Below are 27,051 nucleotides of genomic sequence, written 5' to 3'. Positions count from 1 at the left end.
AGAGGAGGGAGAGCTTGTACCTGAATAAAACCTGGTCTTAAAGGTGCCACTGGACTGTTTTGGACCGGGGGGGCTGGGGGGGCTCTGCAACTTACCTGGCTGCTTCTTGCTCTGACTGAGGGCTGCTGGGAGCAGGGGGTGGGGCTTGTTGCATGTGCCCGCCCCCTGGGCTCTTTACTGCTGGAACTCCGCTGCTGTGCACTCCTGCAGGAAATGACCCCTGCTCAAAAGCAAGTCCTTTTGTGCTCAGTGGAGCTGACTCCCAGGAAAAAAAAATGTGAGTGGGATGACAGCCCTATCGTGATTTGGGAGAAAAGAATGAAATTATGAACCTCAAACGAATGCTTTTTAAAACATTTTTTGTCCATGTGGTGACAAAAGTGAATTTTGAATAAAATCTTTTGTACGTTAACCGAGGGAGAAGGTAGATGGTTGTCTTGCCAAAGAGTAGGGTTGCCAGCCTCCGGGCGCTGGCTGGAGTTTTCCAGGGTGTGCGACTGGTCTCCAGGTGACAGAGATCAGTTCTCCTGGAGAAAATGGCCGCCTTGGAAGGTCGGTTCTGTGGCATTCTACCTCACTGAAGTCCCTCCCCTTCCCAAACCCCGCCCTCCCCAGGCTCCACCCCCCAAATCTCCAGGTATTTCCCAAGCGGGAACTGGCTACCTTACTTCCCACTGGCTTACCCACCTATCTACCTTCTCCTGTTTCTCCTCCTGACACAGTCTTTGGAAAGTGGACTCTGTGGGATTATACCCCATTGAAGTCCCTCCCCTCCCTAAATCCCGCCCTCCACAGGCTCTACCCCCCCCAAAAAAAATCTCCAGGTATTTCCCAGCCCAGAGCCGGCAACTCTTATCAAGCAGTGACATGGAGCTGGTGATAAATTCTGGTTCTTGCCCCCCCCCCAAGTACCCATGGGTATTTTCCTCTGGGGATATGCGGGTACCTCCAGGATGGTGGTGCCCATGGCAGTTATTGAAGGCAGGTCACAAGTCTCCCCCTGATTACCCACACCACTTTGAATCTCCGAGGATTCCAAATGGCTTTTGTCCTAATTTTTCACTTTGAGTAATAGAATCACGGAGTTAAAAGGGGCCGTCCGGGCCATCTAGTCCAACCCCCTGCTCAATGCAGGACCAGCCTAGAGCAGGGGTGTCAAACTCATTTGTTACAAGTGCCAGATCTGACATAAATGAGACCTTGTTGGGCTGGGCCATGTGTGTCATAAAATGTAATGCCAGGTAGCGGAAATATAAACTTTATAAAGGACACAAACACAAGGGTGTTTTTTTTTACTTAAAATAAAAACATGCTTAAAACATCAGCTCTGTGAGCTGCAAACCTACTTTTGATTGATTGACATTCGCCACAGAAATTTCATGCTCAGAGTTCTGAGTGTAGGACCCAGGTTAAAACATGAGATGGCTGAGTGATTAAGAGAGTCTGGCGAAGCAAGCTATGATGCAGCAGCAGCAGCAGAACGGGAAGCAGGAGATGGCCAGTTCCACTGTGGGCCTGATGGAAGCCCCTCGGGGGCCTAATCCGGCCCCGGGCCGCATATTTGACACCCCTGGCCTAGAGCATCCCCAACAAGTGTTTGTCCAGCCACTGCTCACCACCTCCCCTAGGCCACTAATTCCACTGTTGCACAACTCTGACTGTCAAAAAGGTTTTCCTACGATCCAGCCGGTACCTCCCTGCCCTTAATCTAAACCCATTCTTGCGAGTCCTTCTCCTCTGCTGCCAACAGGAACAGCTCCCTGCCCTCCTCTCAGTGACAGCCCTCCAAATACTTAGAGAGAGCCACCATGTCGTCCCCCCCCCCACCTCCTCGTCTCCAGACTGAACATTCCCAAGTCCCCTCAGCCTTTCCTCACAGGGCTTGGTCTCCAGGCCCCGCCCGATCATCCTCGTCGCTCTCTTCTGGACATGCTCCGTCCTGTCCACATCCTTTCTGAAGTGAGGCCTCCAGAACTGCACACAAGACTCCGGGTGCGGCCTGACCAATCCCTCTCTTCCACTTTGAGATGCGTTTGGCTCGCCCTGTCCCGTGGACGAGTGCGTACTTTCTCGATTTGGCTCGCATTAGCAAAGCTGCACAAACCACTACTTGTCTTCTTGGGAAATGGACCTTTTCTGGGAACGGCATCCATCTCGGGGCAAGGTGGGACTTGAACGTGACCCCTGAAGGAAGTGGAGTCCATATTTCAGAGCTCTTTCCTCAGTAAGGTGCTCTCTCTCGGATTCTCTTTCAGCGTACAATGACAAGATCGTTGCATTTCTGCGACAACCCAATATCTTCGAAATTCTACAGGAGCGACAGCCAGACCTTACCAGGAATCATTCACTCAGGTGAGCGTCGGATCGGTCTTCCTTCTCCTGCGTGAAAGTTGTCTGCTACTTTGTTTTGGGATCAACAACGCTGATTTGTGTGTAATGCCTGCGCCTACGTATATGTCAGGATCTAATTCCAGGCCTGAGGGGACACAATAAAAACAAGACCATTCAGATGAAGCATCTGTCTTTTTGCAGACATAGGGAATGATTGTATTGTCGAAGGCTTTCACGGCCAGAGTTCATTAGCTGTTGTAGATTTTCCAGGCTGCCTGGCCGTGGTCTTGGCATTGTAGGACCTGACGTTTCGCCAGTAGCCGCGACTGGCATCCTCAGAGGTATAACACAGAAAGATGGAGTACTCTCTGTGTCAGGGTGAGAAAAGCAGGGCGAGTGAGCCTGCTTGTCTGGCAAGGCGGGGTATAAATACAAACAAACAAATAAAATGGTAGGCGGGTGTTAAGTCACTCGCTTAACAAAGCAGTCGGAGAGTGATTCAGCAAGAACACAGCTTTATTCTTCAACTCGAACACAACTCCAACACGGATCAGCCTCTGATAGCCAGAACAACACGGTTCAGGTTTTACATTGCAGTTGCCCTGCTTTTAAACATTCCCGGCTCATGTAGCCACGCCCACTGTACACATACCAACCAATAAGGTTGTTCACATAAGGACCAATCATGGCTGTTCCCGCTCAGGGAGCTTGCTGCGAAGTGATTGGCTTGTTACTTCTTGGGCTAGCAATACCATTGGATGTATTTGGATCCTAGCCCAGGACAAAGCTTAACATTACAAGTTAATGAGATGTTTCACATACATCATGCATTCCATGGCAGCTTTGGAATACACTACAGTGGGTAATTTACCTTCCTGAGTGGATATAAGTTACCTGCCTACAGTGCCAAGACTATGGCCATATAGGGAACGATTGCGCCTTATTTGTATGGGCCTTGTTGAACATTATTTACACTTCAACATTTACCTGTGGGTGGTGCAGGATTGGTGTGGAAAGGCGCCCCACGGCAAAGGGCAAGGCCAAGACAGCAACTTTTCTTGCAACGATATGTACTAGAAGAATACTGAGCCTGTTCGCAGGATGGGCGGGGTATAAATATAATAAATAAATAAAATAAATAAATTCCTGCCCTACTTGTCCTCTGCAAACGCTTAGCGGTGGGCCCAAAAAGAGAGGAAGGAAGAGACCGGTTGAACACAGTGCTAGATCTCCTTGACTCTCCTGTTGGGTGCGAGGGGAGGGGACTGCCTCATTACCTTGCAATTGTGTGTTGGTTCATGTTACCTAAGGTCAGTGGATAAACAAGTTCCTAACTGTCTGACCTTTCACCTTTGAGCATCAGGGCCCTGGCTTACAAAGTCAAATAGGAGACTTCCATGCCTGCTTAATGAATTGTGTTTCATGACTATTATTGCATTTATCATTGTTATGGAGAGGGTCCGTGGCTCAGTGGTAGAGCCTCTGCTTGGCATGCAGAAGGTCCCAGGTTCAATCCCCGGCATCGCCGCTTTGAGACTCATGAGGCTGCTGGGTGACCTTGGGCCAGTCACGGTTCTCTCAGGACTCTTTCAGCCCCACCTGCCTCACAAGGTGCCTGTTGTGGGGAAAGGAGGGGAAGGTGATAGTAAACTGCTTTGAAGCTCCGTTGGCTAGAGAAAAGCCGGGTATTAAAATGTACCCTTCTTCTCCCCACTGGGGTACAATGGCCTAAAGTCCACAGTCCAAAGCAACCATTTTCTTCAGGGGAAACTGATTTGGAAATCCCTTGCAATAGCGGGAGGTTGACAGCTCTAGTCTGGGAGGGAGTGCGTCTTGTTTGGTTGTCCTGAAGAAAATTGGCCCAAGAAGGTCCCTTCATGCTTCTTTCAGTCTCTAGGGCTTTTATTGCTTTGGACTTTGGGCACGGACTTGGTTGTCCTGAAGAAAATTGGCCCAAGAAGATCCCTTCCTGCTTCTTTCAGTTCCTAGGGCTTTTATTGCTTTGAACGTTCAGTCATGGACTATGCCCGAGAGCCACACTTTTCAAGATGAGTTTGTTTTCTTAGGGAGGTAGTGTTTTCCCCCTCTAGGTTATATGCACAGTTTCTCAAGTGTGTAGAAATCCCGTGTCATCTATGGGGGGCTCCATTTCACTGCATTAGCTGGCCAGAGGGATCCCTTTCCTGTCATTGTATTTCAGGCGCGTCACTCTTGCATACCTGGATTTTATCATGTCTGTATTTTAAAATTTTTAGATTCCTATTTATAATTTTAGATCCCATTATATTTTATAATTTTATTGCTCCCTTATCGGTACTTATTGTCTTCTATTATACTGGTCTATGACCGTAATAAAGAATTTTTGGCATACCTGGAAAGCACACTACACACGATCCTCTTGGTATGTGCGGTCACTGTTTTGTGTGAAAAGGGCAACACGGATCTTTTGTAGCTTTGGCATACTCTGGTGTAGTCCTTAGAAAATCGGAGTTTTGCCATCAATTTTATAAACCATGCAGTTACTTAGGCTAGTTCCTCTTCGAGCATCGCCCTAAATTAGCAAGTGAAAGCAAAGCTCTCTCAGTCTTTTTTCTGCTCGCTGGCCGCTTATGCCTTGGGGGGGAAGAACCACCCACCGTAGCTTCTTCCTCTCTTAGGGCTGAAGCTTTAAACAGATCTATCTCTATATCCCAAGTAAAGTTTTTTACTCACGAGAATGTCTCTTTGGCAATGCTCTGTAACCCCCCCCCCAGCACAGGAGCGACAGTTTTGCCCATGAAAGATGGGCTCCTCTTCGAATCCAGCATTGGAGGCGATCTCTGGTTCTCCCTGTGAGTAGCCACAACACAGGGGACCGGATCAAGCCTCTTGCAACCCACACACCCCTTCCCTGGGGGGTGGGGGGTCTCCAAACGATCGTGAGACCCTTTAAGTGAACCCGGAAGTGGCCGGCGCGCTCAGACACGACCGTCTCGCCGTGCTGTTCCCTGCGTCTCTGTACACGCAGTCACTGTTTTGTGTAAAAAGGGCAACACGGATCTTTTGTAGCTTTGGCATACTCTGATGTAGTCCCTACAAAATGCGACTTTTGTGTGTTTACTTTTTATTCATTTATTTTAAATGAGAGCCAGTTTGGTGTAAGGGTTAAGTGCGCGGACTCTAATCTGGGAGAACCGGGTTTGATTCCCCACTCCTCCACTTGCACCTGGCTGGATGACCTTGGGCAAGCCATAGTTCTGACAAGAGCTGTCCTTGAAAAAGAGCCGTTTCTGTCAGAGCTCTCTCAGCCCCACCTACCTCACAAAATGTCTGTTGTGGGGAGGGGAAGGGGAAGGAGTTTGTAAGCCGCTCTGAGACTCCCTTGGGTAGTGAAGGGCAGGGTATAAATCCAATCTCCTCTTCCTCTTCCTCCTCTTCTTCTTCCTTAAGCATTGTACTACTTTCCCACTTGACTTAGGGTCCCTGGAGTGGCAAACCATTGAAGTAATTAAGAGTTTAAAAATGCATATTATGAGAACAATGAAAAGCACCAATTAAATAAAACACATAAACCATTAAACAAATGCACACACATGTAGCATGGCTGGGGGGAGATTACTTATTTACTTATCTGCTGGCTCTCAGCATATTGCCTGCTTCCCACAATATGGCAAATGCACCTTTCAAGAGGATTCTCTTCTAGTTGTACCTGAGCTTCAAGCACAGCAGATCCAGGGGCATGTGAAATGTTGTACATCTTGATGAGTTGCCCGTGTTGCATCCCAAGATTGTTTATCACCACTTACTCCACGGGTGAACATCTCAGTGTGAATAAGTATATGATGTGATTTATGTATATTTTTGTTAAATTTATGGAATGCTCAGTCTTAATTTTACCACCGAGGAAGGCTTTTAGCTGGAATGTGTTTGGTATTGGTTCTTGTCTATGGATATCATTTGTACCATTTAACATGTATTTATATGATTGGACATTTGTCTTTATATTAGGAGTAGGTACTTATATGCAGAACCACAGGATAAGATTCAGTTTGGTGTAGTGGTTAAGAGCGTGGATTTTAATCTGGGAGAACTGGGTTTGATCCCCCACTCCTCCACATGCAGCTGCTGGTGTGACCCTGGATCAGTCACAAGTTCCTTCAGAGCTGTTTTCTCAAGGGCAGTCCTCGAAAGAGCTCTCTCAGCCCCGCCTACCTCCCAGGGGGCCTGTTGTGGGCAGGGGGAGGGAAAGGGGTTTGTAAGCCGCGCTGAGACTCCTTTGGGTAGTGACGGGCGGGGTATAAATCCAATCTCCTCCTCTTCTTCTTCTTCGGCAAGCCGTAGTTCTGATAAGAGCAGTTCTTGGAAAAAGAGCAGTTTCTGTCCAAGTTCTCTCAAGGGCAGTTCTGTCAGGGCTCTCTCAGCCCCGCCTATCTCACAGGGTGTCTGTTGTGGCCAGGGGGAGGGAAAGGGGTTTGTAAGCCGCTCTGAGACTCCTTTGGGTAGTGAAGGGCGGGGTATAAATCCCATCTCTTCTCATTCTTCTCTCTTTTTCATTGGTATTTTAGTACTTTTGGATGTGTAATGAAATTATATATGACATTTTGTACATTAGCACTATGTGCGTAGCTATATTTTAATTTTGGCTTTTGTGTGTCTTTTGTCTTAACCTAAGATCCTTTGCCATGTCAAAAATCCAGAAGGCACATAGATGAGAAAGTAGCTGGCTTAACCAGCTGCCATGGGATTTGGTACACGTTATAACCAGAATGACTTAACGTGGGTTTGCAATGCGTGTGCTTGTCACACAGCCAGCTTCCAAAACGACAAACGTGAACCTCGTTGATATTAGTGCTACGGGGGCAGCAGGTGTACGTCTTTTGAAACGGCTCTCTTTCCGAATAGCAACGTCCTCCTCCCGGGCTCGTGCCCCTGCTTGGAATTCAGAGCCACGGCTAGCATTAACTCGAGGGATTGATTTTCATTGGTTGGGTACCTGAGGGCGGCTTCGGCATCCGAGAGATGGGGGCAACAGGAAAATCATTCCTCGGCACACGTTAGTCGGCGGCTTCGCGAGGTCCGTGGTGGTGAAGCGGGTCATGAGGTTTGCCCGGACATGGTTTGGCAGGCAGGAAAATGGTGTCTGAGATGCAGAGGGACAGCCGAGAAGTCTTCTTGATCTATCCGGTGCTTTTCCTGGCCGCTCTGGGATACATCAGTGCCTTATTTGCAAGAGACATTTTGGAACACTTTGTCTGTGTCGGCAGGGAGAAGATCCAGTTTATACGGACGGAAGGAACCCCGGGGCTGGTCCGCTTATCCAGCGACGCAGACCTTGTCATGTTACTAAGGTAGGTACGCGGTGCTGCTCCGTAACGAATGCGTGTGGAACATGCCTGCTGCCTGCCGGGCGTATCGGCGTGAGCTGATTTAATGACCTCAGTGATTTCCCGCTTCAGTTCTTTGAAGAAAAGCAACAGAGGACTCAGACGCTGGAAATATCAGTGTTAAGCTTCCAGAGAGCTGACTTTGAATCTGAGAGGATTTTGAAAGCCTGTCCATTCAGATCAGCTTAAATCGTATACCCCCTTTATAACGGGACTTAAGGTGATATTCATATAGCACTGCGTGCGTTTATTACCACTACCTTATCCTGAATTAGGGTCTCTTTTGCACAGATTTCTTCATCCTATAATTGCCTGTGCGGGGTCTTCGTTTCATTTTTTTTTTAAATTACAAAACGCTGTCTTTGTGCAATTGTCACTTCAGTTCCATCTGGATACAAGAGATTTTTAAAGATTGTGTTAAAAAAAAGATGCTGGAATAGTAGAAGAGAAAGAGTGGGAAATAGCCATACAGGCAGGTTGAAGGTACAGACAATGTCAAAAAACATTGAAAGGAAAGTAGTTGTTTTCTGTCGCCCCGGAAGGTCGGACCAGAACCAACGGGTTGAAATTAAATCAGAAGAGTTTTGCGCTAAGCATTAGGAAGAACTTCCTGACAGAGTCCTCAGTGGAACAGGCTTCCTCGGGAGGTGGTGGGCTCTCCTTCTTGGGAGGTTTTTCAAACAGAGGCTAGATGGCCATCTGACAGCATTGCTGATTGTGTGAATGTAGGCAGATCGTGAGAAGGGAGGGCAGGAAGGGTTGCCTCCGTGCTTAGTTTCGTGGCCCTCTCTTACACGCCCAGGGAAATGTCGATCACCACTTTGGGGTCAGGAAGCAATTTTTCTCCAGGCCAGTTTGTCCGGGGATCCTGGAGGGTTTTTGTCATCTTCTGGGCGTGGAGCAGGGGTCACTATGGGTGTGGAGGGGGAGGTATCTGTGAATTCCCTGCATTGTGCAGGGGGTTGGACTAGGTGACCCTGGCGGTCCCTTCCAACTCTATGATTCTATTATTCTAATAGATTTGCAGAACAGCACCTATGTAATTAGGTGTAATGGGAGGCATTTAAAAAAGGGGAAGGAAAGGAAATACGCTCTAGTGGTTAAGACGCTGAACTGCAGGCTGTGGGAGGTCGGTAGGTCAGCAGTTCGAGACCCGAGTGTGCCGCATGATGGAGTGAGCTCCCGTCTCTGGTCCCAGCTCCTGCCAACCTAGCAGTTCGAAAGCAAGAAATTGCAAGTAGATAAATAGGTGCCACTTCAGTGGGAAGGTAACAGCTTCGGAAACGTCTTCGGAAACGTCTTCGGACAGCGCTGGCTCTTCGGCTTGGAAACGGAGATGAGCACCGCCCCCTAGAGTCACATTCGACTGGCTTTTGAGCAAGGGAGACCTTCACCTTTTTTAAAATTGTAAGTGTGGTATGTAGCTTTCATAGCGACAGTTTACTGGAAGAAGCGGCTGCCGTTGGCACGAAATGACGTGAGCAGTTGTATCGTGTCCTTTAGTTTTCCCTTACCACCCTTACAGGACAAGGCTTCCCTTGCTTAGTTCTTTTATGGTAATCTTCAGAATAATAGCATCTGTCAGTATTTCCCAGCACTGCCGTTCTGCAGTAAGTGAGCTGGTTGTACAGCCAGTAATCTAAGCTGGGTGGTTTTGGTATGTTAACCTGATTTACAGCAAATGCTGATGTAGAAATGAAGAGAGTCTGGTTTGGGAGAGAGCTGTGCGTTGGTGGCATTGTATGTATGTATGTACTTATTTAGTATCCCACCTTATCCTGTCAGCGGACTCAAGGGTGCTCACAACACATGATAAAACAATAAGAATTCATAAAAACCATTTCATCTCATAAATATTTCAGTAATTAAGTTACTACCTGATGGCAGCTTAATAGTGTAGTGTCTGACCACAGCGAATGCCACGACAATGTCGGGGGTGGTGGTATTTCTCTCCACTAACCAAAATCAGTTGATACCGGCGCCAAGTTGATGTAGGCGGTGCAACTGAGGCAGATTAAAGCGGGGAAGGCCAATGTCCCGTTGACATCCGTCGCCTCATCCGAAGGCCTGGCGGAACAGCTCCGTTTTGCAGGCCCTGGTCTTAACCAGGAGCGTGATCCACCAGGCCGGGGCCAGGGCCGAGAAGGTCCTGACCCTGCTCGAGGCAAGACAGACGTCCTTCGGGCCAGGGACCACCAATTGGTGTTGCTCAGAAGAGCACAAGCCTCTTCGGGGCACATTCGGGGAGAGACGGTCCCATAGAAGTTGGTCTCTGGTCCCATAGAAGTTGGTCTCTGGCCACATAAGGCCTTAAAGGTTAGTACCATCACCTTGAATCTGGCAACCAATGCAGTTGACGCAGCACTGGTATTAAGTATGAGTGTCCCGCCCCCCTCCCCCTGCCAAGGAACTCCATTTGGAGTAAGGTTAAGAACATAAGAGAAGCCAATGTTGGATCAGGCCAGTGGCCCATCCAGTCCAACGTTCTGACAGCTGACTTCGAGTGAATATTTTCCCCTCAATGAAGGAATAGCTTGGGAAAATACATGTGACAAATATTACTGACCTTGATGGACCGATAATCTGATTCAGTAGACGTCAGCTTCATATCTGTACTTTGAACAGATGTAGCCAAATAACTAGAACCATGCTTGTGAGGCCGGTTTGGTATAGTGGGAGAACCGGGTTTGATTCCCCACTCCTCCACTCCAGCTGCTGGATGACCTTGGGCAAACCATAGTTCTGACAAGAGCTGTCCTTGAAAGGGCAGTTCTGGAAAGAGCTCTCTCAGCCCCGCCTACCTCACAGGGTGTCTGTTGTGGGGTGGGGAAGGGAAAAGAGTTTGTAAGCCGCCCTGAAATTCCGAGTGAAGGGGGAGGGTATAAATCCAATCTCTTCTCTTCTTGCAAAATCCACATGGGTTTCACATCAAAAAGTAATTTTATGGATATTCTTCAAATGAGAAAATGTTTTACGTGAGAAACGGTGCAGTTGTGTTTGTGAACTTGCAAATGGAAACGTTTGAGGCTGAAACGACACATTTCACGCAAACACGTGTCACAGTCGCCCGGTGTTTAGAACAGAATGTTTCTCGTGGGGAGTGACTGAGGGCCAAAGACAGGGGAGGGCGCGTAATCCTCTCTCTCTGTTCCAACCCTTCCTGCCATAACTTTCAAGAATGAGTTTACAAACATGTTGAAGAAAGCAATGTGCCTTTGGAAAACCTGACCTGGATAGCCCAGGCTAGCCTGATCTTATCAGATCTCGGAAGCTAAGCAGGGTCAGCCCTGCTCCCAAACAGTCCCATCCACGCTGATATGCCCAGTGACATCATCACGCAGGGCACGTTGCGGGGGGATACTTTCGCATTTGAGGGAAGACTCTATGGTAACCTCTCAGATCTCGGAAGCGAAGCAGGTTCAGCCCCGCTCCCAAACAGTCCCATCCGCGCTGATATGCTCAGTGCAATTACCCGGAAGTGACGTCATCATGCAGGGCACGTCGTGGGGGGATGCTTTCGCATTTGAGAGTGATGTCATCATACTGGGCACGTTGGCACGGACAGGACTGTTTGGGGGCGGGGTTCCCCTGCCGGCCAGCGGGGCAGCGGTGGATTGGGGGCCCCAAAAGTTGGTAAAGGCCCGTCCCTGTCGGGAGGATGACAACCCCAGTTAGCCCTGGTTAGTACTTGGATGGGAGACCACCAAAGAATACTGGGGTCATGACGCAGAGGCAGGCAATGGCAAACCACCTCTGAATGTCTCTTGCCGCCCTGAGCCTTTGGGTAGGGCGGGGTATAAGTCCCAAAAATAAAATAAATAAATAAAATAAAAACCCCACCAGGGATCGCCATAAGTTAGCTGTGACTTCACGGTGCTTTACACCACCAATGTGACATTAGAGGACATTGCTTTAAAAAAACACCATTAAATTTCAAAGAAACATGCATGTCCGTCTTACCCTGTTCTTTCCCCCCCACACACACTTGTAGTTTATTTGAAGAAGAAATCATGTCGTATGTGCCGCCGCATGCCTTACTCCATCCCAGTTATTGCCAGTCGCCACGAGGGTCCCCGGTGTCCTCGCCGCAGAACTCTCCAGGTAAGCCTCACGGCCGTCTTCCTTACAGAAATTAATTAAGTTATTAATCTAAGGTTTTCTTGACTCCTTAAGAAGAAACACAGCAGGCTTTGCTCTCCCCTAATCTTGCGGCCACCCGTGGGACAGAGTTGAACCCTCTCGGGGCAGAAGGCTTTGGCTGCTGCCATTCGATTGCGAATTTTCGTCGATGGCCGAATTTCGTTTCTCGAAAGAATTGCCTTCGTAAGCCATGGAAATTCTTCCAAGCAGTGGGGCTTTGCATGCAGCGAGATGTCTGTTTTGACCCAACAAGTGACAGCGTGACTGTGATAGTGACGATTCCTGATTCTTGGGGTTGCCAACCTCCAAGTAGTGGCTGGAGATTACAGCTGGGATTACAGTTTCTGGAGAAAGTGGCCACTTCGGAAGGTGGTCTCTATGGCATTTCACACCATTGAAGTCTCTCCCTTCCCCCCAAATCTCTGGGTATTTTCCAACCCGGAGATGGTAACCCTTCTAATGCTGGAGGAACATAATAGTGGGAGCAGGTGCCATATTTTGACGTCTCTCAAATGTGTTGAAATGGAATCCCACTGTTCTTTCTATCTTTCCCGTCAACCCCACTTTACCTAAGTTTATAGTTTCCTTTCGGAAACTGTGGCAGCACCTTCCCTTTGAGGAAAGGCTGAAGAGACTGGGACTTCCCAGTTTAGAAAAGAGATGACTAAGGAGAGATATGATAGAGGTTTATAAAGTGATGCATGGGGTGGAGAGAGTGGGCAAAGAGAACTTTCTCTCTCTCTCTCCAAAAATACTGGAACTTGAGGGCATCCAATGAAGCTGATGGGCAGTAGGTTCAGGACAGAAAAAAGGAAATGCTACTTTACACAGAGAATGATTAAAATGTGGTATTCACTACCAGGAGATGTAGTGATGGCCACAGGACTAAACAACTTTAAAAGGGATTAGATAGATCCATGGAGGTTAAGTCTATCAATGGCTACCAGCCATGGTGACTGAGGGGAGCCTCCACATTCAGAGGCAGTCAGCATCTAAATCCCAGAGACAGGTGGCAAGATCAGGGGAAGGCCTCAGTCTCGATGCCCCGTTGTTGGCCATCCAGAGGAACCGGTTAGTCACTGCGTGGGACAGGGCACTGGACTAGGTGGACCACAGGTCTGATGCAGCAGGGCTCTTCTGATGGTCTGACATTCTCATTTTTTCAGTCTGATATTTTTTTGGGGAATGGAAGCCCCTGGCAATTTAACAAGGAATATTCCGTGAGCAGGTGATAATTTCCGTTGGGGCTTTAAGGGGCTAGCTTAATTTCGCCAAAGGATCACAAAGCAAGAAACAGTCTTTTGAAGCAAATGAAGGTGAATATGTCAGCTTGAAGTCTGAAGGCTTGTCAGTTTTATTCGTTTATTTATTTATTCGATTTATACCCCACCCTCTCCGCCAAAGCAGGCTTAGGGCAGCTGTCAGATTTGTGCACTCTTTGTACACAATTCATACACAAATTGTCAGGTTCATACACTCTTGCATTTGGCCTAAAGATCTGTATGTCTCGAAAGTACTTTGTCATAAAGTTCAAAGTCAGTGGGCTTTATCCTCTGCTAGATGAGTCTTTTCTACCAGTGGAAGGCTTCTCAAGGTAGAAGAAGACTCCTTGGGATGGACGAAGGTTGCATTCGTCATGGAGTGGAGAGACAGAATATATAACCCAACGGTTTCGAGCACTGATCTTTTTGGCAGCCTTTTTCCCTAATCAGACTGCTTTATGGCCCCCTTTGGAGGGCATTGAAATAGTGATGAGACTGCTTTTTTATTGGTCCTAAAGGACACGCACACACCTCAGTCTGGAGCAGTCATAATAACCCCGCCACTGTGTTGTTGTTCTTAAGTCAGACATAATTGCTGTAATTGCCCGGAAGAATCTTGATTTGCAGTGAGAACACGTCACGTGCCAAGAGGACAATTTAATGTCAGTTTATGAAACATGTGATAATACGTTCCAGAAATCAGTTGCCATGCTACATCTTTCTTTTTTTTTTAAAGATATTTTATTTTTGCCATGCTACATCTTTAAGTCCGGTCTTGTATAACAAATTTAGAGTCCAGCGGCACCGTTAAGACCGACAAAGTTTTATTCGAGGTATGAGCTTTTGTGTAGTCTTGTGAGCAAAAATTCTATTTTGTGAGCTACTGGCCTTAAAGTTGTGAGCGAGCAATTTGGCTACTGCATAAATTAGTTTGCTCTGGAGCCATCCTTCCTGAGCTAAGACAAAAATGTGTGAGCCAGAGGCTCAGAAACCATGAGCTAGCTCACACTAACTCAGCTTAGAGGGAACACTGCCTTGAATAAACCTTTGTCGGTCTTAAAAGTGCCACTGGACTCTAAATTTGTTCCACTGCTTCAGACCAAAATGACTGACCACCTGGATTGGGTCTTGTATAATAACAAGAAAGGGGGGGGGGAGGAAATTAAAAACTGTGGGCCTTTGCGTATGTCGCTAATGTCCAGCCACAGATAAACAGAACATATCCCTTCCCACAATTCTCCTGTCCCCTGTTTCAGCTTTGATCCAGCTTCTGTCTTTTCTTTCTGTTCTTGCAGTTGTGTCCCTTTAAGCACGTGCTCAAGTCAGTGTTTTCCCCCCTCTCAGATCTGTCTGGGGTTGGTGTGTCCTTTTTTAACCCAAACAAGAAATAAAGATCCCTGTGCGGATTTGGTTTAAAAAAAGAGGAATAACTATGGGCATCTCTAGGAACCACCCCAAACTCTATGGTCTTACCATAGAGTGGGTATTTGTAGAGCTACCTTGGTAACTTATGGTGGTTTTTTTACAGGAAGTGACATGCCGCTTGCAGTCGTGTCCCCTTAAGCACGTGTTCAGATCAGAGTTACCCCTCTCTCAGATCTGTCTGGGGTTGGTGTGTCCTTTTTTAACCCAAACGAGAAATAAAGATCCCTGTGCGGATCTGGCTGCTGCCAGATCAGTTCATGCTATGATATGTTCTTCTTCACCTTTCTGTTCTTTCCCCCACATCTCTGTTTCTCTCTGAATATTTGTTCTGACATTTGAGCTTTGCACAAACACCATGTTATTAGCGCACTTACAAAGGGGCTTGTTAAGAGTGGAGTTATCATCTTGGGACATGTAGCGCCTCGGATTTGATAACATATTTTGGAAAGGTGAGACATTTTAAGAGGCAGCGCAGTGCACAGGCTGTGAGACGCAGGAAACAGGAAGATGCTTGAGAAGTTGAAGTGCACCCTGCGTATAACAGAGCCTGCAACCCTGGAAGAAAGACAGAATTAAAATAGGAAGTGAGCATACCAAAGCTTCCTCTCAAGATAGCGTTTGTGGTTCAGTTACCTGCTTTGCTTACCCAGTTGCAGTAAGTGAATGCATATGGGGAAATGTGGCTTTTCTGCAGACGGATCTGTGTGTGTCCCTGGTTCCAAGCAGCTAAGTTTCCGAACCAAGCCCGAGTTTGGTTATGTGTCATACATACAAGACGCTGAAAGCAGATTTCTGAGGGCTCAAGTAACAATTAAGTTCACAGTCGACTATTACTGATTAAACTAGATGTGAATTTTTTTTAAAAAAAATGCCAGGCATGCTGTTTTTTTCAAAGTGTCTCCGAACGCCTTGTGTGTGGTGTTCATATGTTTCCAATAACATGCACTCAAGGGTTGTATGTTCTAATGTGCATTTTCCATGGCGATCAAAGACTCTGCTTATGGAAAGAGAATCTGAGTTTGAATTAATTGCATACAGCTTCCATTTTGCTTTTTAATGGATGAGGTTAGGGTGCTGTTTTTAGCTCAGTTAAAAGGTTTGTGTGATTTTTTAAAAATACCAGACAAAGCCTTCCCTCCTGCTTTCTGTCAGTCTGGATGCTTTCTAGCAAGTGAATGTTTAGAGCCACCCACAGATTATGGAGGGGGGGGGGCTGACATCGGTCGGGTGGTTCCTTTTACTTTTTTTTAAACCCTGGATTCTGCCAATGCATTTCAGCTTTAGAGACAAGAGTGCCTATTCAGGAGAACTAAGCTTGTAAGAACAGCCTAACAGCTCAGACAAGCCTGATCTCATTAGAGCTGAGAAGCTAAGCAGGGTTGACCATGGCCAGCGCTTGGAAGGGAGACGGAGGGAGCTGTGCAGAGGCAGGCAGTGGCAAACCTCCTCTACTCATCTCTCGCAGCGGCCCTAATAGCCCAGGCTGGCCTGACCTCATCAGAGTTTGGGAGCTAAGCAGGGTTGACCATGGCCAGCGCTTGGAAGGGAGACGGAGGGAGCTGTGCAGAGGCAGGCAGTGGCAAACCTCCTCTACTCATCTCTCGCAGCGGCCCTAATAGCCCAGGCTGGCCTGACCTCATCAGAGTTTGGGAGCTAAGCAGGGTTGACCATGGCCAGCGCTTGGAAGGGAGACGGAGGGAGCTGTGCAGAGGCAGGCAGTGGCAAACCTCCTCTACTCATCTCTCGCAGCGGCCCTAATAGCCCAGGCTGGCCTGACCTCATCAGAGTTTGGGAGCTAAGCAGGGTTGACCATGGCCAGCGCTTGGAAGGGAGACGGAGGGAGCTGTGCAGAGGCAGGCAGTGGCAAACCTCCTCTACTCATCTCTCGCAGCGGCCCTAATAGCCCAGGCTGGCCTGACCTCATCAGAGTTTGGGAGCTAAGCAGGGTTGACCATGGCCAGCGCTTGGAAGGGAGACGGAGGGAGCTGTGCAGAGGCAGGCAGTGGCAAACCTCCTCTACTCATCTCTCGCAGCGGCCCTAATAGCCCAGGCTGGCCTGACCTCATCAGAGTTTGGGAGCTAAGCAGGGTTGACCATGGCCAGCGCTTGGAAGGGAGACGGAGGGAGCTGTGCAGAGGCAGGCAGTGGCAAACCTCCTCTACTCATCTCTCGCAGCGGCCCTAATAGCCCAGGCTGGCCTGACCTCATCAGAGTTTGGGAGCTAAGCAGGGTTGACCATGGCCAGCGCTTGGAAGGGAGACGGAGGGAGCTGTGCAGAGGCAGGCAGTGGCAAACCTCCTCTACTCATCTCTCGCAGCGGCCCTAATAGCCCAGGCTGGCCTGACCTCATCAGAGTTTGGGAGCTAAGCAGGGTTGACCATGGCCAGCGCTTGGAAGGGAGACGGAGGGAGCTGTGCAGAGGCAGGCAGTGGCAAACCTCCTCTACTCATCTCTCGCAGCGGCCCTAATAGCCCAGGCTGGCCTGACCTCATCAGAGTTTGGGAGCTAAGCAGGGTTGACCATGGCCAGCGCTTGGAAGGGAGACGGAGGGAGCTGTGCAGAGGCAGGCAGTGGCAAACCTCCTCTACTCATCTCTCGCAGCGGCCCTAATAGCCCAGGCTGGCCTGACCTCATCAGAGTTTGGGAGCTAAGCAGGGTTGACCATGGCCAGCGCTTGGAAGGGAGACGGAGGGAGCTGTGCAGAGGCAGGCAGTGGCAAACCTCCTCTACTCATCTCTCGCAGCGGCCCTAATAGCCCAGGCTGGCCTGACCTCATCAGAGTTTGGGAGCTAAGCAGGGTTGACCATGGCCAGCGCTTGGAAGGGAGACGGAGGTAGCTATGCAGAGGCAGGCAATGGCAAACCGCCTCTGCTCATCTCTCGTAGCGGCCCTAATAGCTGAGGCCAGCCTGATCTCATCAGAGTTTGGAAGCTAAGCAAGGAGGACCATGGTCAGTGCTTGGGAGGGAGGCTGCCAAGGAAATCCAGAGTTGCCATGAAGAGGCAGACAATGGTAAAAACACCTCAGCTCATCTCTTGCCTTGGAAACCCCTGGTCCTGGGGTCGCAATAAGTTATTTGTGTCTTGATGGCACACAATTATGAATGAAGCATTTAAGGTGTAAACAGTCTGTATTAAATGATCCTGAATGCAAACTTTTGTTTACGGACTTGCTGAGTCAAATCCTGGTCCAGTCTTCTTTGCATGAATCCCAGTAACCTGTTGTGCTTTAATGGCATCATCCAGTCTTTTAATGGATGTGTCTTAATGGTTTTGTGAGTCATAAACCATTTCTAGCAGCTGGCATATACATTTTCATTAAAAAGTAAATAACCAGGACGCACCAGGTGACCCACTGGAAATTGTCCAGGGTCCCACCAGTCCCCGTAGCCACAGTGGTGGGAAAAGGGGTGTGTGCCCCATCAATCATTTGTCAGAGAGCCAGTTTGGTGTAGTGGTTAAGTGCGCGGACTCTAATCTGGGAGAACCGGGTTTGATTCCTCTCTCCTCCACTTGCACCTGGCTGGATGACCTTGGCAAGCGATAGTTCTGATAAGAGCTGTTCTTGAAAAAGAGCAGTTTCTGTCAGAGCTCTCTCAGCCCCACCTACCTCACAGGGTGTTTGTTGTGGGGAGGGGGAGGAGTTTGTCAGCCGCTCTGAGACACCTTTGGGTAGTGAAGGGCAGGGTATAAATCCAATCTCCTCCTCCTCCTCCTCCTCCTCCTCCTCCTCCTCCTCCTCTTCTTCTTCTTCTTCTTCTTCTTCTTCTTCTTCTTCTTCTTCTTCTTCTTCTTCTTCTTCTTCTTCTTCTTCTTCTTCTTCTTCTTCTTCTTCTTCTTCTTCCCCCCTCCAATCAGCATTACTGGTTGAGATTTCACATATCTTTCAGGTATAAATTTTCTATGTAAAAAAGGAAGGAGGTAAAAAAAAAAGTGTGAATCCCGTCACAAATCTTCCAAGGGTGAATTCTCTATGAAATTGACTAGAACTGAATTAGCAGTTAGCAGGGCTGAAGAGGCCTGATTTCTAAAAGCCCGCAGAGGTGCGGGGAGTGAAATCATGTCGGAGGAAAGCAGAGAGAGAGAGATTAAGAGATGAGGGGATGAAAAAGGTGTCGTAGTAGACTCAGAAGAAAGTAAAGAAAAAGACAGGACAGGACAGTGTTTCCTAACACTCCTGTAGAACTCTTATCACTTGGGGAAATTATCTTTGACAGAACAGGGGACAAGTTATAAGGATCCCCGGTTCAGAGGTAAGTGAGCACCAATCTTCTTCGGCTAATATATGCTAACCCACAGGAGTCTCATTCACAGGAGAGGGTTGTGGTGTTTGGTCTGAAGATGGAAAGTTGCTGGGAGAGGATCCCACCTGTGGTCACCTCGGGAATCATGACACTGTTGCTTGACTCTATGTTTGTTCACTTAGAAAACAATCCTACTCACAGCCAGATCCTGCGCACTTTATTTTATCTACTTGATATATAGTCTGTCTTTCTCGCTGAGACTCAAAACGGATTACACAGTGTGTGTAAGTCAGTGCAATGATGCACATGAGAAATCTAATAAACAATGCAATAGGACTAGGATTGCAGCAATCTGAAACAAAAATAATTACACGTGGTATGTCCGACAGTGCAGAAAATGATAGTAGGTAGGTAGAAAGTAGTGCGGTAAGAGCAGGATAATGCATACAGGAAAGAGATATTACATAATATGCCGTGATACAGTCCACAGTCCTGTTCATTTTATAAAAGCTCCTTCCTGAACCATTTCATTATCGTATAACCATATTACCTTTATTCAAATGCCCTCTTGAATCATTCTGTTTTACATTGTTGGCAGAATGACAAAACTGTGGAAGCCAGTTTGGTATAGTGGTTAGGAGCGCAGACTCTAATCTGGGAGAACCAGGTTTGATTCACCACTCCTCCAGATGCAGCTGCTGATGTGACCTTGGGTCAGTCACAAGTTCTCTCAGAGCTGTTCTCTCAAGGGCAGTTCTCGAAAGACCTCTCTCAGCCCCGCCTACCTCACAGGGTCTCTGTTGTGGGGAGGGGAAAGAAAAGGAGATTTTAAGCCATTCTGAGACTCCTTTGAGTAGTGAAGGGCAGGGTATAAATCCAATCTCTTCTTCTGGGAGCCACAACAGAAAATATGTGTGTGTGGGCAGTTGCTGATCTTTCCCATTTGTTGGGTGGCACCATGAGAAGCCTTGAGCTAGTCATTTACAGAGTAAAGAAGGTTAAATTTACAGTTTCAGGTTTCAGTAACTGGACAAAGGCTCTCATACTTCTTTAATTCTGCAAACTATATATAACAGTTGCTTGGGAGGGCATTTTTTATAAAGCTTATACAGATCAGGGCTGTAGTCGATGACACAGTGTATGCTCTATATTATTGATTTGTCGTCTGTTCTATCATGCTCTTACAGCACTGTTTTCATTTTTTGTAATTCCGTTTTCTGCACTACTTGACATATAGCATGTTTGATACTTTTTTGCATTTTTCTCCGTTTGGTGTAATGGTTAAGTGCGTGGACTCTAATCTGGGAGAACCGGGTTTGATTCCCCATTCCTCCACTTGCACCTGGCTGGATGACCTTGGGTAAGCCATAGTTCTGTCAAAGCTGTTCTTGAAAAAGAGCAGTTTCTGTCAAGAGCTCTCTCAGCCCCACCTACCTCACAGGGTGTCTATTGTGGGGAGGGGAAGGGAAAGGAGTTTGTAAGCCACTCTGAGCTCCCTTGGGTAGTGAAGGGCGGGGTATAAATCCAGTCTCTTCTTCTCCTTTTGTAAGCCCCGTCCTACTGTATTGCTAATTAGATCTCCCCGTGCTGTCTGATTACCATGTTCTATACCACGTAATCCACCTTGAGTCTTAAGTAGGAAATTGGGAAATAGCTAATAAAGTATAAATAAATAATAAAGTAAATGAATAAGGATGGGCTGGCCACCACTGTACTCATTTCTGCGCACCCCAATAAACTTTTTTCTGGTCATGGGCCTGCACTGGTGGTTCCCAGTCTGTCTTCTGATTACCCCACCCCTTTTCACTCACTGCGGTTCACAATTTGTGCCCGTGAAGCTGTTGTGCCGTTTCCATGTTGCTTGGATTCCCGACTCTCTTGCAGGGACTCAGCGTGCCAACGCCCGGGCTCCGGCTCCTTACAAAAGAGATTTCGAAGCCAAGCTGAGGAATTTCTACCGGAAACTGGAGACGAAAGGATACGGGCAGGGGCCCGGGAAATTAAAGTAAGTAGAAGCGTTTTACAGAAGCGAGCATTTCTTTCAGATAAAAACATAAGACTGCAAACAACCTCCTCCCACCGCAGACCTGGTGTCCCCAACGTGTAGCCCGTGGACACCATGAGGCCCGCTGACACCATTTCTGGTGCCCCCCCCCAGTGTTTTTAGAGAGTGAGCGGGTCTAAGTGGGGCTTTTGCCCGGCAAGGATTCTGATTGGCCGCTTGAGATTTGACTCCTTTGGCAGCAGCTGCCACCACAGCACGAGAATCTTCCTTCTGCGACTGAAGATAATCTGGGGCAGCCATTGTGTAGCTGGCTCCACCTCGTGCAACAGCCACTTTGTGGCTATGTGGTAGCTACCCACCACACTAGGTCAGAAGGTGCCCGCAAGCTCAGAAATCTTGGAGACACCTGCGTTAGACGGAAAATATCTGGATAGCCCAGGCTAGCCCAGTCCCGGAAGCTAAGCAGGGGCAGCCTTGGCTAGTATTTGGAAGGGCGACCTCCGAGGAATACCAGGGCCGGGACGCAGAGGCAGGCAGGGGCAAAACTACCTCTGAAACGTATCTAACCATCCTTCGGCTCATGATCTTTCTGAAACAAGGGTGGCATAGACAGGGGTCATTTCGTAGAAAAAGAGGTGCAGGAGCTCATTAGCATAACTCATTAGCATAACTTATTTGCATATGCCACACACCCTGACATCACCGGAAGTGTGTCAGAAGGCAACACCCACCGCTCAGGCTCCACTGGACTGTTTTGGATTGCTAGCTATTGGGGGGGGACATGCAGATCTGTCCTCGCAGAGGAGGGAGAGCTCGTACCTGAACAATTACTGAAAGATCCACTGGCTGCTTAATCTGTCACATAGTCTGGTACTTTGTGCACATCAACTGGTTTTGCAAAGACTCTGAAATGTTTGCCAAAGTCAAGTCTGTAAGCAATATTTCCCAAGAAAATACAAAGTTCCTGTAAAGTGTCTTCTCCTTGCTCCTCAAGCTGTTTGACCTCTATCAGCTGCTGTAGTTCAGGGGATGGTGTTTCTGGTAACACTTCCAAATTCTGCAGAACTGCCTTCCTTTTTGATATAAGAGGCTCAGTAGTCTGGCAAGGAAGCAGGACCTCACCAAAAGCCCAGGAAAGCATTCTCCGAACTGACAAAGTATTAAATCGCTCATGTCGGATGAAAGGCGAGACAATCTGTGGTCTGTGATAGTTATTCCCCCCCCCACCATGCAGCCTAAATGTCACAGGGAAAAGAAAACATCAAACCACAGATTGTGACTCCAGTTTGACTCCAGTTTGTCTCCCCGTGCAGATTAATTATCAGGAGAGACCACTTGCTAGAAGATGCCTTCAACCAAATCATGGGCTACTCGAGAAAGGACTTGCAAAGGAACAAGCTGTACGTCACCTTTGTCGGAGAGGAAGGGTGAGTAGAACCGGGCGCGCTTCCATTTCGGCCTTCCGCAGCTGCGCTCGGATATTTTAGCACGGTCTTTGTGGTCTAGAGCCAAAAGAGGAAGGATCGCGGCCAGGAAATGCCTCATCTCAGCCTAGAACCTGCAGCTGTTCAGAAAAAAAAAACCTCATCCCTCTCGCTTTGTGGTTTGTGAACTCTTTTTGCAAAGCGCAAAGGTTCGTGTGCTCACGACTTGGGCTCCTTCCAAGTCTCTGAATTGGGAGAGGGAGAGATGGCATTCCGTGTGCTGCGGCGCCCGCCCTGCACTCGGGGCAATTAAAACAGGATTAGGTCTAAAGGTTGGAACTAATTTTAGCAGGTATTTGGGGAGAGTGTGTCGAAAACATCCGGAGATAGTTGTAATGAAGCTGCGGATTGGGGGAAGGTTGGCGTGCTGTACCGATCCTGAAAATTTGAGAAGCCTGTTACCATAGAATCAGAGAGCTGGAAGGCGCCATACAGGCCATCTAGTGCAACCCGCTGCTCAGTGCAGGATCAGTCCTTGACTAGTGTTTGTCCAGCCGCTGCTTCAAGACTGCCAGCAAGGTGGAGCTCACCACTTCCCCAGGCAGCTGAGTCCACTGTCGCACAACTCTGACTGTCAAAAAGTGTTTCCTAAGATCCAGCCGGTACCTCCCCGCCCTTAATTTAAACCCATTCTTCCGAGTCCTCTCCTCTACTGCCAGTAGGAACAGCTTCCCTGCCCTCCTCTAAGTGACAGCCCTTCAGATATTTCAAGAGAGCCATCGTGTCCCCCCTCAACCTCCTCTCCTCCAGACTGAACGTTCCCAAGTCCCTCAGCCTTTCCTCGTGGGGCTTGGTCTCCAGGCCCCCGATCATCCTCGTCGCTCTCCTCTGCACCCGCTCCATTCCATCCACATCCTTTTTGAAGTGATGCGTTGTTTAGATCAGTAGTTAAACCAGCCTAAGGGGTCGATTCTGGTTTTCCCCTCTTCTCCAAAGGCACTTCCTGGCCCTCTTGGGGCACCGCCAGTGCTCCCTCTAAGCTGAGTCGGTGTGAGCTAGCTCACAGTTTTTTAGCCTCCGGCTCACACCTTTTTGTCTCGGCTCAGGAAGGACGGCTCCGGAGCAAACTGATTTAAGCAGCAGTCAAATCACTCGCTCATAACTTTAATGCCAGTAGCTCACAAAGTAGGATTTTTGCTCACAAGACTCCACGGCTTAGAGGGGGCATTGGGCACCGCTTGCCCGTTTAACGTCCTCAGCCTGTGCTTCTTAGGCATAGATGTAGCACCCATACTTCACAGAGGTGCCCTTGCACTACCAATTTTACGACATTCACCACCATCGTGGCCTGTGCCATTCTTCACCCCAGCCGTTAGGGTCAGGACCAGCCCAGCTCTGTGAGGGGACCAGGCAGAGTTGGATGGGTTTCCCAAGCCAAGCTGAAAACCCAGTAGGGGGGTGGGTATGTTAACTCGCTTATTTCTGTCTTTGTGCTCAATCCCTGGGAAGGAAGGTGGCGTGGTGTAGCCCAATCTCAGACACTAAGCAGGGTCAGCTGTGGTTAGTCTTTGGCTGGGAGACCTCCAGGAAGGAAAGCAGAGGAAGGCGACGGCAAACCACCTCTGCTTCTCACTTGCCTTGAGAAAGCCCCTCGCTGGGGTCCCCATAAGTCGGCAGCGACCTGGCCACAAAATGGCCGCCGCCAGGGCAGAGCCACCCACATGAAGAAGCCCCAAGTGCAGAGGAGAAGGGGGTGATTTTAAAAAATACGTTATGCCAATAAAGGTTATTGGAATTGGAATTGGATTTAAAGAACACATTGGGAAACAGGAATGAGGGAGATTAGAACCAACGCTGTGGCGGCGGCCGGTGCTGAAACATTCTTTAATCTGTGCAGCCACACAGATCTCCAGGGCCCAGTCATAGAACCATAGAGTTGGAAGGGCCCTTCGGGGTCATCCTGCACAGTGGAGGAGATTTACAAATACCTCCCCCCCCCACACACCCCCAGTGACCCCTGCTCTGTGCCCAGTAGAGGGCAACCCCGCCCCCAACCCTCCAGGATCCCCGGCCAAACTGGCCCGGAGAGCAATTGCTTCCTGACCCCAAAGTGGCGATCAGCATTTCCCCGGGCGTGTAAGAGAGGGCCACGAGAACTAAGCACTGAGGCAACCCTCCCTGCACTCCCTCTCGTGATCTGCCCAAGTTCACAGAATTCGCATGGCTGTCAGGTGGCCATCTTAACATCTGCTCAAAAACATCCAGAGAAGGAGTGCCCACCACCTCCCCAGGAAGCCTGTTCCACTGAGGAACTGCTCTGTCAGGAAGTTCTTCCTGATGTTTAGCCGAAAACTCATTTAATTTCAACCCGTCGGTTCTGGTCTGACGTTCTGGGGCATCACAAAACAACTCCACACCATCCTCTCTAATATGACAGCCCTTCAAGTACTTGAAGAAGGCTATCACGTCACCTCTCAGTCGCCTTCTCTCCAGGCCAAACAGACCCAGCTCCTTCAGCCTTTCCTCACAGGACTTGGTCTCCAGACCCCTCACCGTCTTCGTTGCCCTCCTCTGGACACGTTCCAGCTTGTCTGTTTCCTTCTTAAACTGTGGCACCCCAAACGGAACACAATACATGATGCCTTTCTGGGTAAGAGCCCCAGCCGAACCCAGCCACTTCCTAAAAACACTTGGTGGGCTCCAAGGAGGTTGTCGTGGGCCCCAGGACCACCACATTGTGGTCCTCTGGTTAACAGGGAAAACGTAGCAATGATATCCATACACCTCCTTGGTGCGCAGCCATTTAACGGCCTTTTTGGTGCAGTGGTTAAGGGTGTGGACTCTAATCTGGGAGAACCGGGTTTGTTTCCCCACTCCTCCACTTGCAGCTGCTGGATGACCTTGGGCAAGCCATAGTTCTGTCAGAGCTGTTCTCTCAAGGACAGTTCTGGAAAGAGCTCTCTCAGCCCCGCCTACCTCGCAGGGTGTCTGTTGTGGGCAGGGGGAGGGAAAGGAATGTGTAAGCCGCTCTGAGACTCCGAGTGAAGGGCGGGGTATAAATCCCATCTCTTCTTCTTCTTCTAACCTGTAGCCCCTATGTCAGGGCAGTTCATTCTGCAGCTACAGAGTACAGGCTATAGGGTTCCTCAGTTGTGAGGGGGGAAATGCTATAGAAATGGCTAATGTGACGAAATAGCTGTATAGATTGTTTTCCCCCCGCTGTAAATAATTAGAACAACATGAATCTCCTTCAAGACCTCGGCTTCTACGTTTGGTTTTTCCTGTCAGCGGCGTAACCAGCAGTTGGTACCATTTAACCGAAGTCGTCTGAGAGCGCTTTCTCACTGTCCGTGTAATCGTCTGAGCTTTTATAGATGACAGGATAATGATGTGGTGTCTAAAAAACTAAAGCTTAAAGAACAGTTTCCTTTAAATAGGGTGGTGGGAAACCAGCTGCCTGTCGCCGCTCTCTTGTGGTAAGGCTTTCCACAGCGATGAAATGCATTCGAAAAGAAAACAGAGCCGACTAATTTTCCATTGACTAAACCTCTCGAAAACAGTGTGGTTTAAAATGTACAAGAAAGTTCTCTCTGCACGGCAGCAGGGCTTGTGTGTCCAGTCGGCAGCAAAAGCAGTTGGTATTTAGAAAATAATCTATCTGCTCTTCAAGGATAGTGAGCTAAAAGCCATAGCGTTTCCAGGCTGGAGCAGTAAAACATCTGCTCTTGCAGCTGTCGTGTGCAAATGCGTCTCTGTCTCCAGCCTTTCTTCAGCTGAGAGCCAAAACTTTAGTTGTACAAGAAACCCGATTGACAGACTGGGGTGTCATGAATGAACAATGGGTATTAACTGTTTGTACAGGAAGAACTGGTTACGATGGCGAGGAGGTTGCAGCCAACAGTAATTCGGATTAATCCTGACATTTTGTGTACGGCAGGCAGCCGTAAGAGGAGCTGTTCTGTCTGTAGCCTGGTATGGCTACTGTTAATTCAGATTATCTCTGGTACTCTGGCTCATGGGTCCTCGAAATGTTTGAGCCTGTGAGCGTATCTGGAATCCCAACACAAGTTGGTGGGCACAACCAAAAAATGACTACCATGTCATAGAATCATAGAGTTGGGAGGGACCTCCAGGGTCATCTAGTCCAACCCCCTGCACAAGGCAGGAAATCCACAAATACCTCCCCCTCCACACCCACAGTGACCCCTGTTCCACGCCTAGAAGATGACAAAAAAAACTCCAGGATTGCTTCCTGACCCCAAAGTGGCAATCAGCATTTCCCTGGGTGTGTAAAAAAGAGCCACAAGAACTAAGCACTGTCATCACGGGTGACATGGGGACACTCTGGTATTTGGGCAAAAACTCTGTGGTGAGGGTCATTTTTACCATAGAGCTTTTGGGCTAAATATCAGAGTGTCCCTGGCAATGTGATGACATCACTTCTGTTTGGTGTAGTGGTTATGTGTGCGGACTCTAATCTGGGAGAACCGGGTTTGATTCCCCACTCCTCCACTTGCACCTGCTGATGTGACCTTGGGTCAGTCACAAGCTCTGTCAGAGCTGTCCTTTGAAAAGAGCCGTTTCTGTCACGAGCTCTCTCAGCCCCACCCACCTCACAGGCAATGTTCCCTCCAAGCTGTGGAGTCCTGTGAGCAAAAATTCTACTTTGTGAGCTCCTGGCATTAAGGTTGTGAGCAAGCGATTTGGCTACTGCATAAATTAGTTTGCTCTGGAGCCCTCCTTCCTGAGCCAAGACAAAAATGTGTGAGCCGGAGGCTAAAAAACGGTGAGCTAGCTCACAGTAACTCACCTTAGAGGGAACACTGCTCACAGGGTGTCTGTTGTGGGGAGGGGAAGG

General features: G+C 48.5%; 1 protein-coding gene across 1 annotated transcript in view; it reads left to right on the top strand.

Annotated features, from left to right (window-relative positions):
• Positions 1-27,051, top strand: part of HECW2 (HECT, C2 and WW domain containing E3 ubiquitin protein ligase 2) — a 207,840-nt gene that overhangs the window by 134,791 nt on the left and 45,998 nt on the right. The window contains 5 exon segments of the mRNA XM_015406124.1: positions 2,256-2,352; positions 7,575-7,658; positions 11,686-11,795; positions 20,649-20,769; positions 22,083-22,196. Coding sequence (XP_015261610.1) covers positions 2,256-2,352; positions 7,575-7,658; positions 11,686-11,795; positions 20,649-20,769; positions 22,083-22,196 — 526 coding nt within the window.

This window comes from Gekko japonicus, unplaced genomic scaffold, assembly GCF_001447785.1.
Source record: "Gekko japonicus isolate JY-2015 unplaced genomic scaffold, Gekko_japonicus_V1.1 scaffold1690, whole genome shotgun sequence".
Lineage (NCBI taxonomy): Eukaryota > Metazoa > Chordata > Lepidosauria > Squamata > Gekkonidae > Gekko > Gekko japonicus.
Note: the sequence above shows the minus strand (reverse complement) of the source record. Positions and strands in the feature narration are given on the sequence as shown.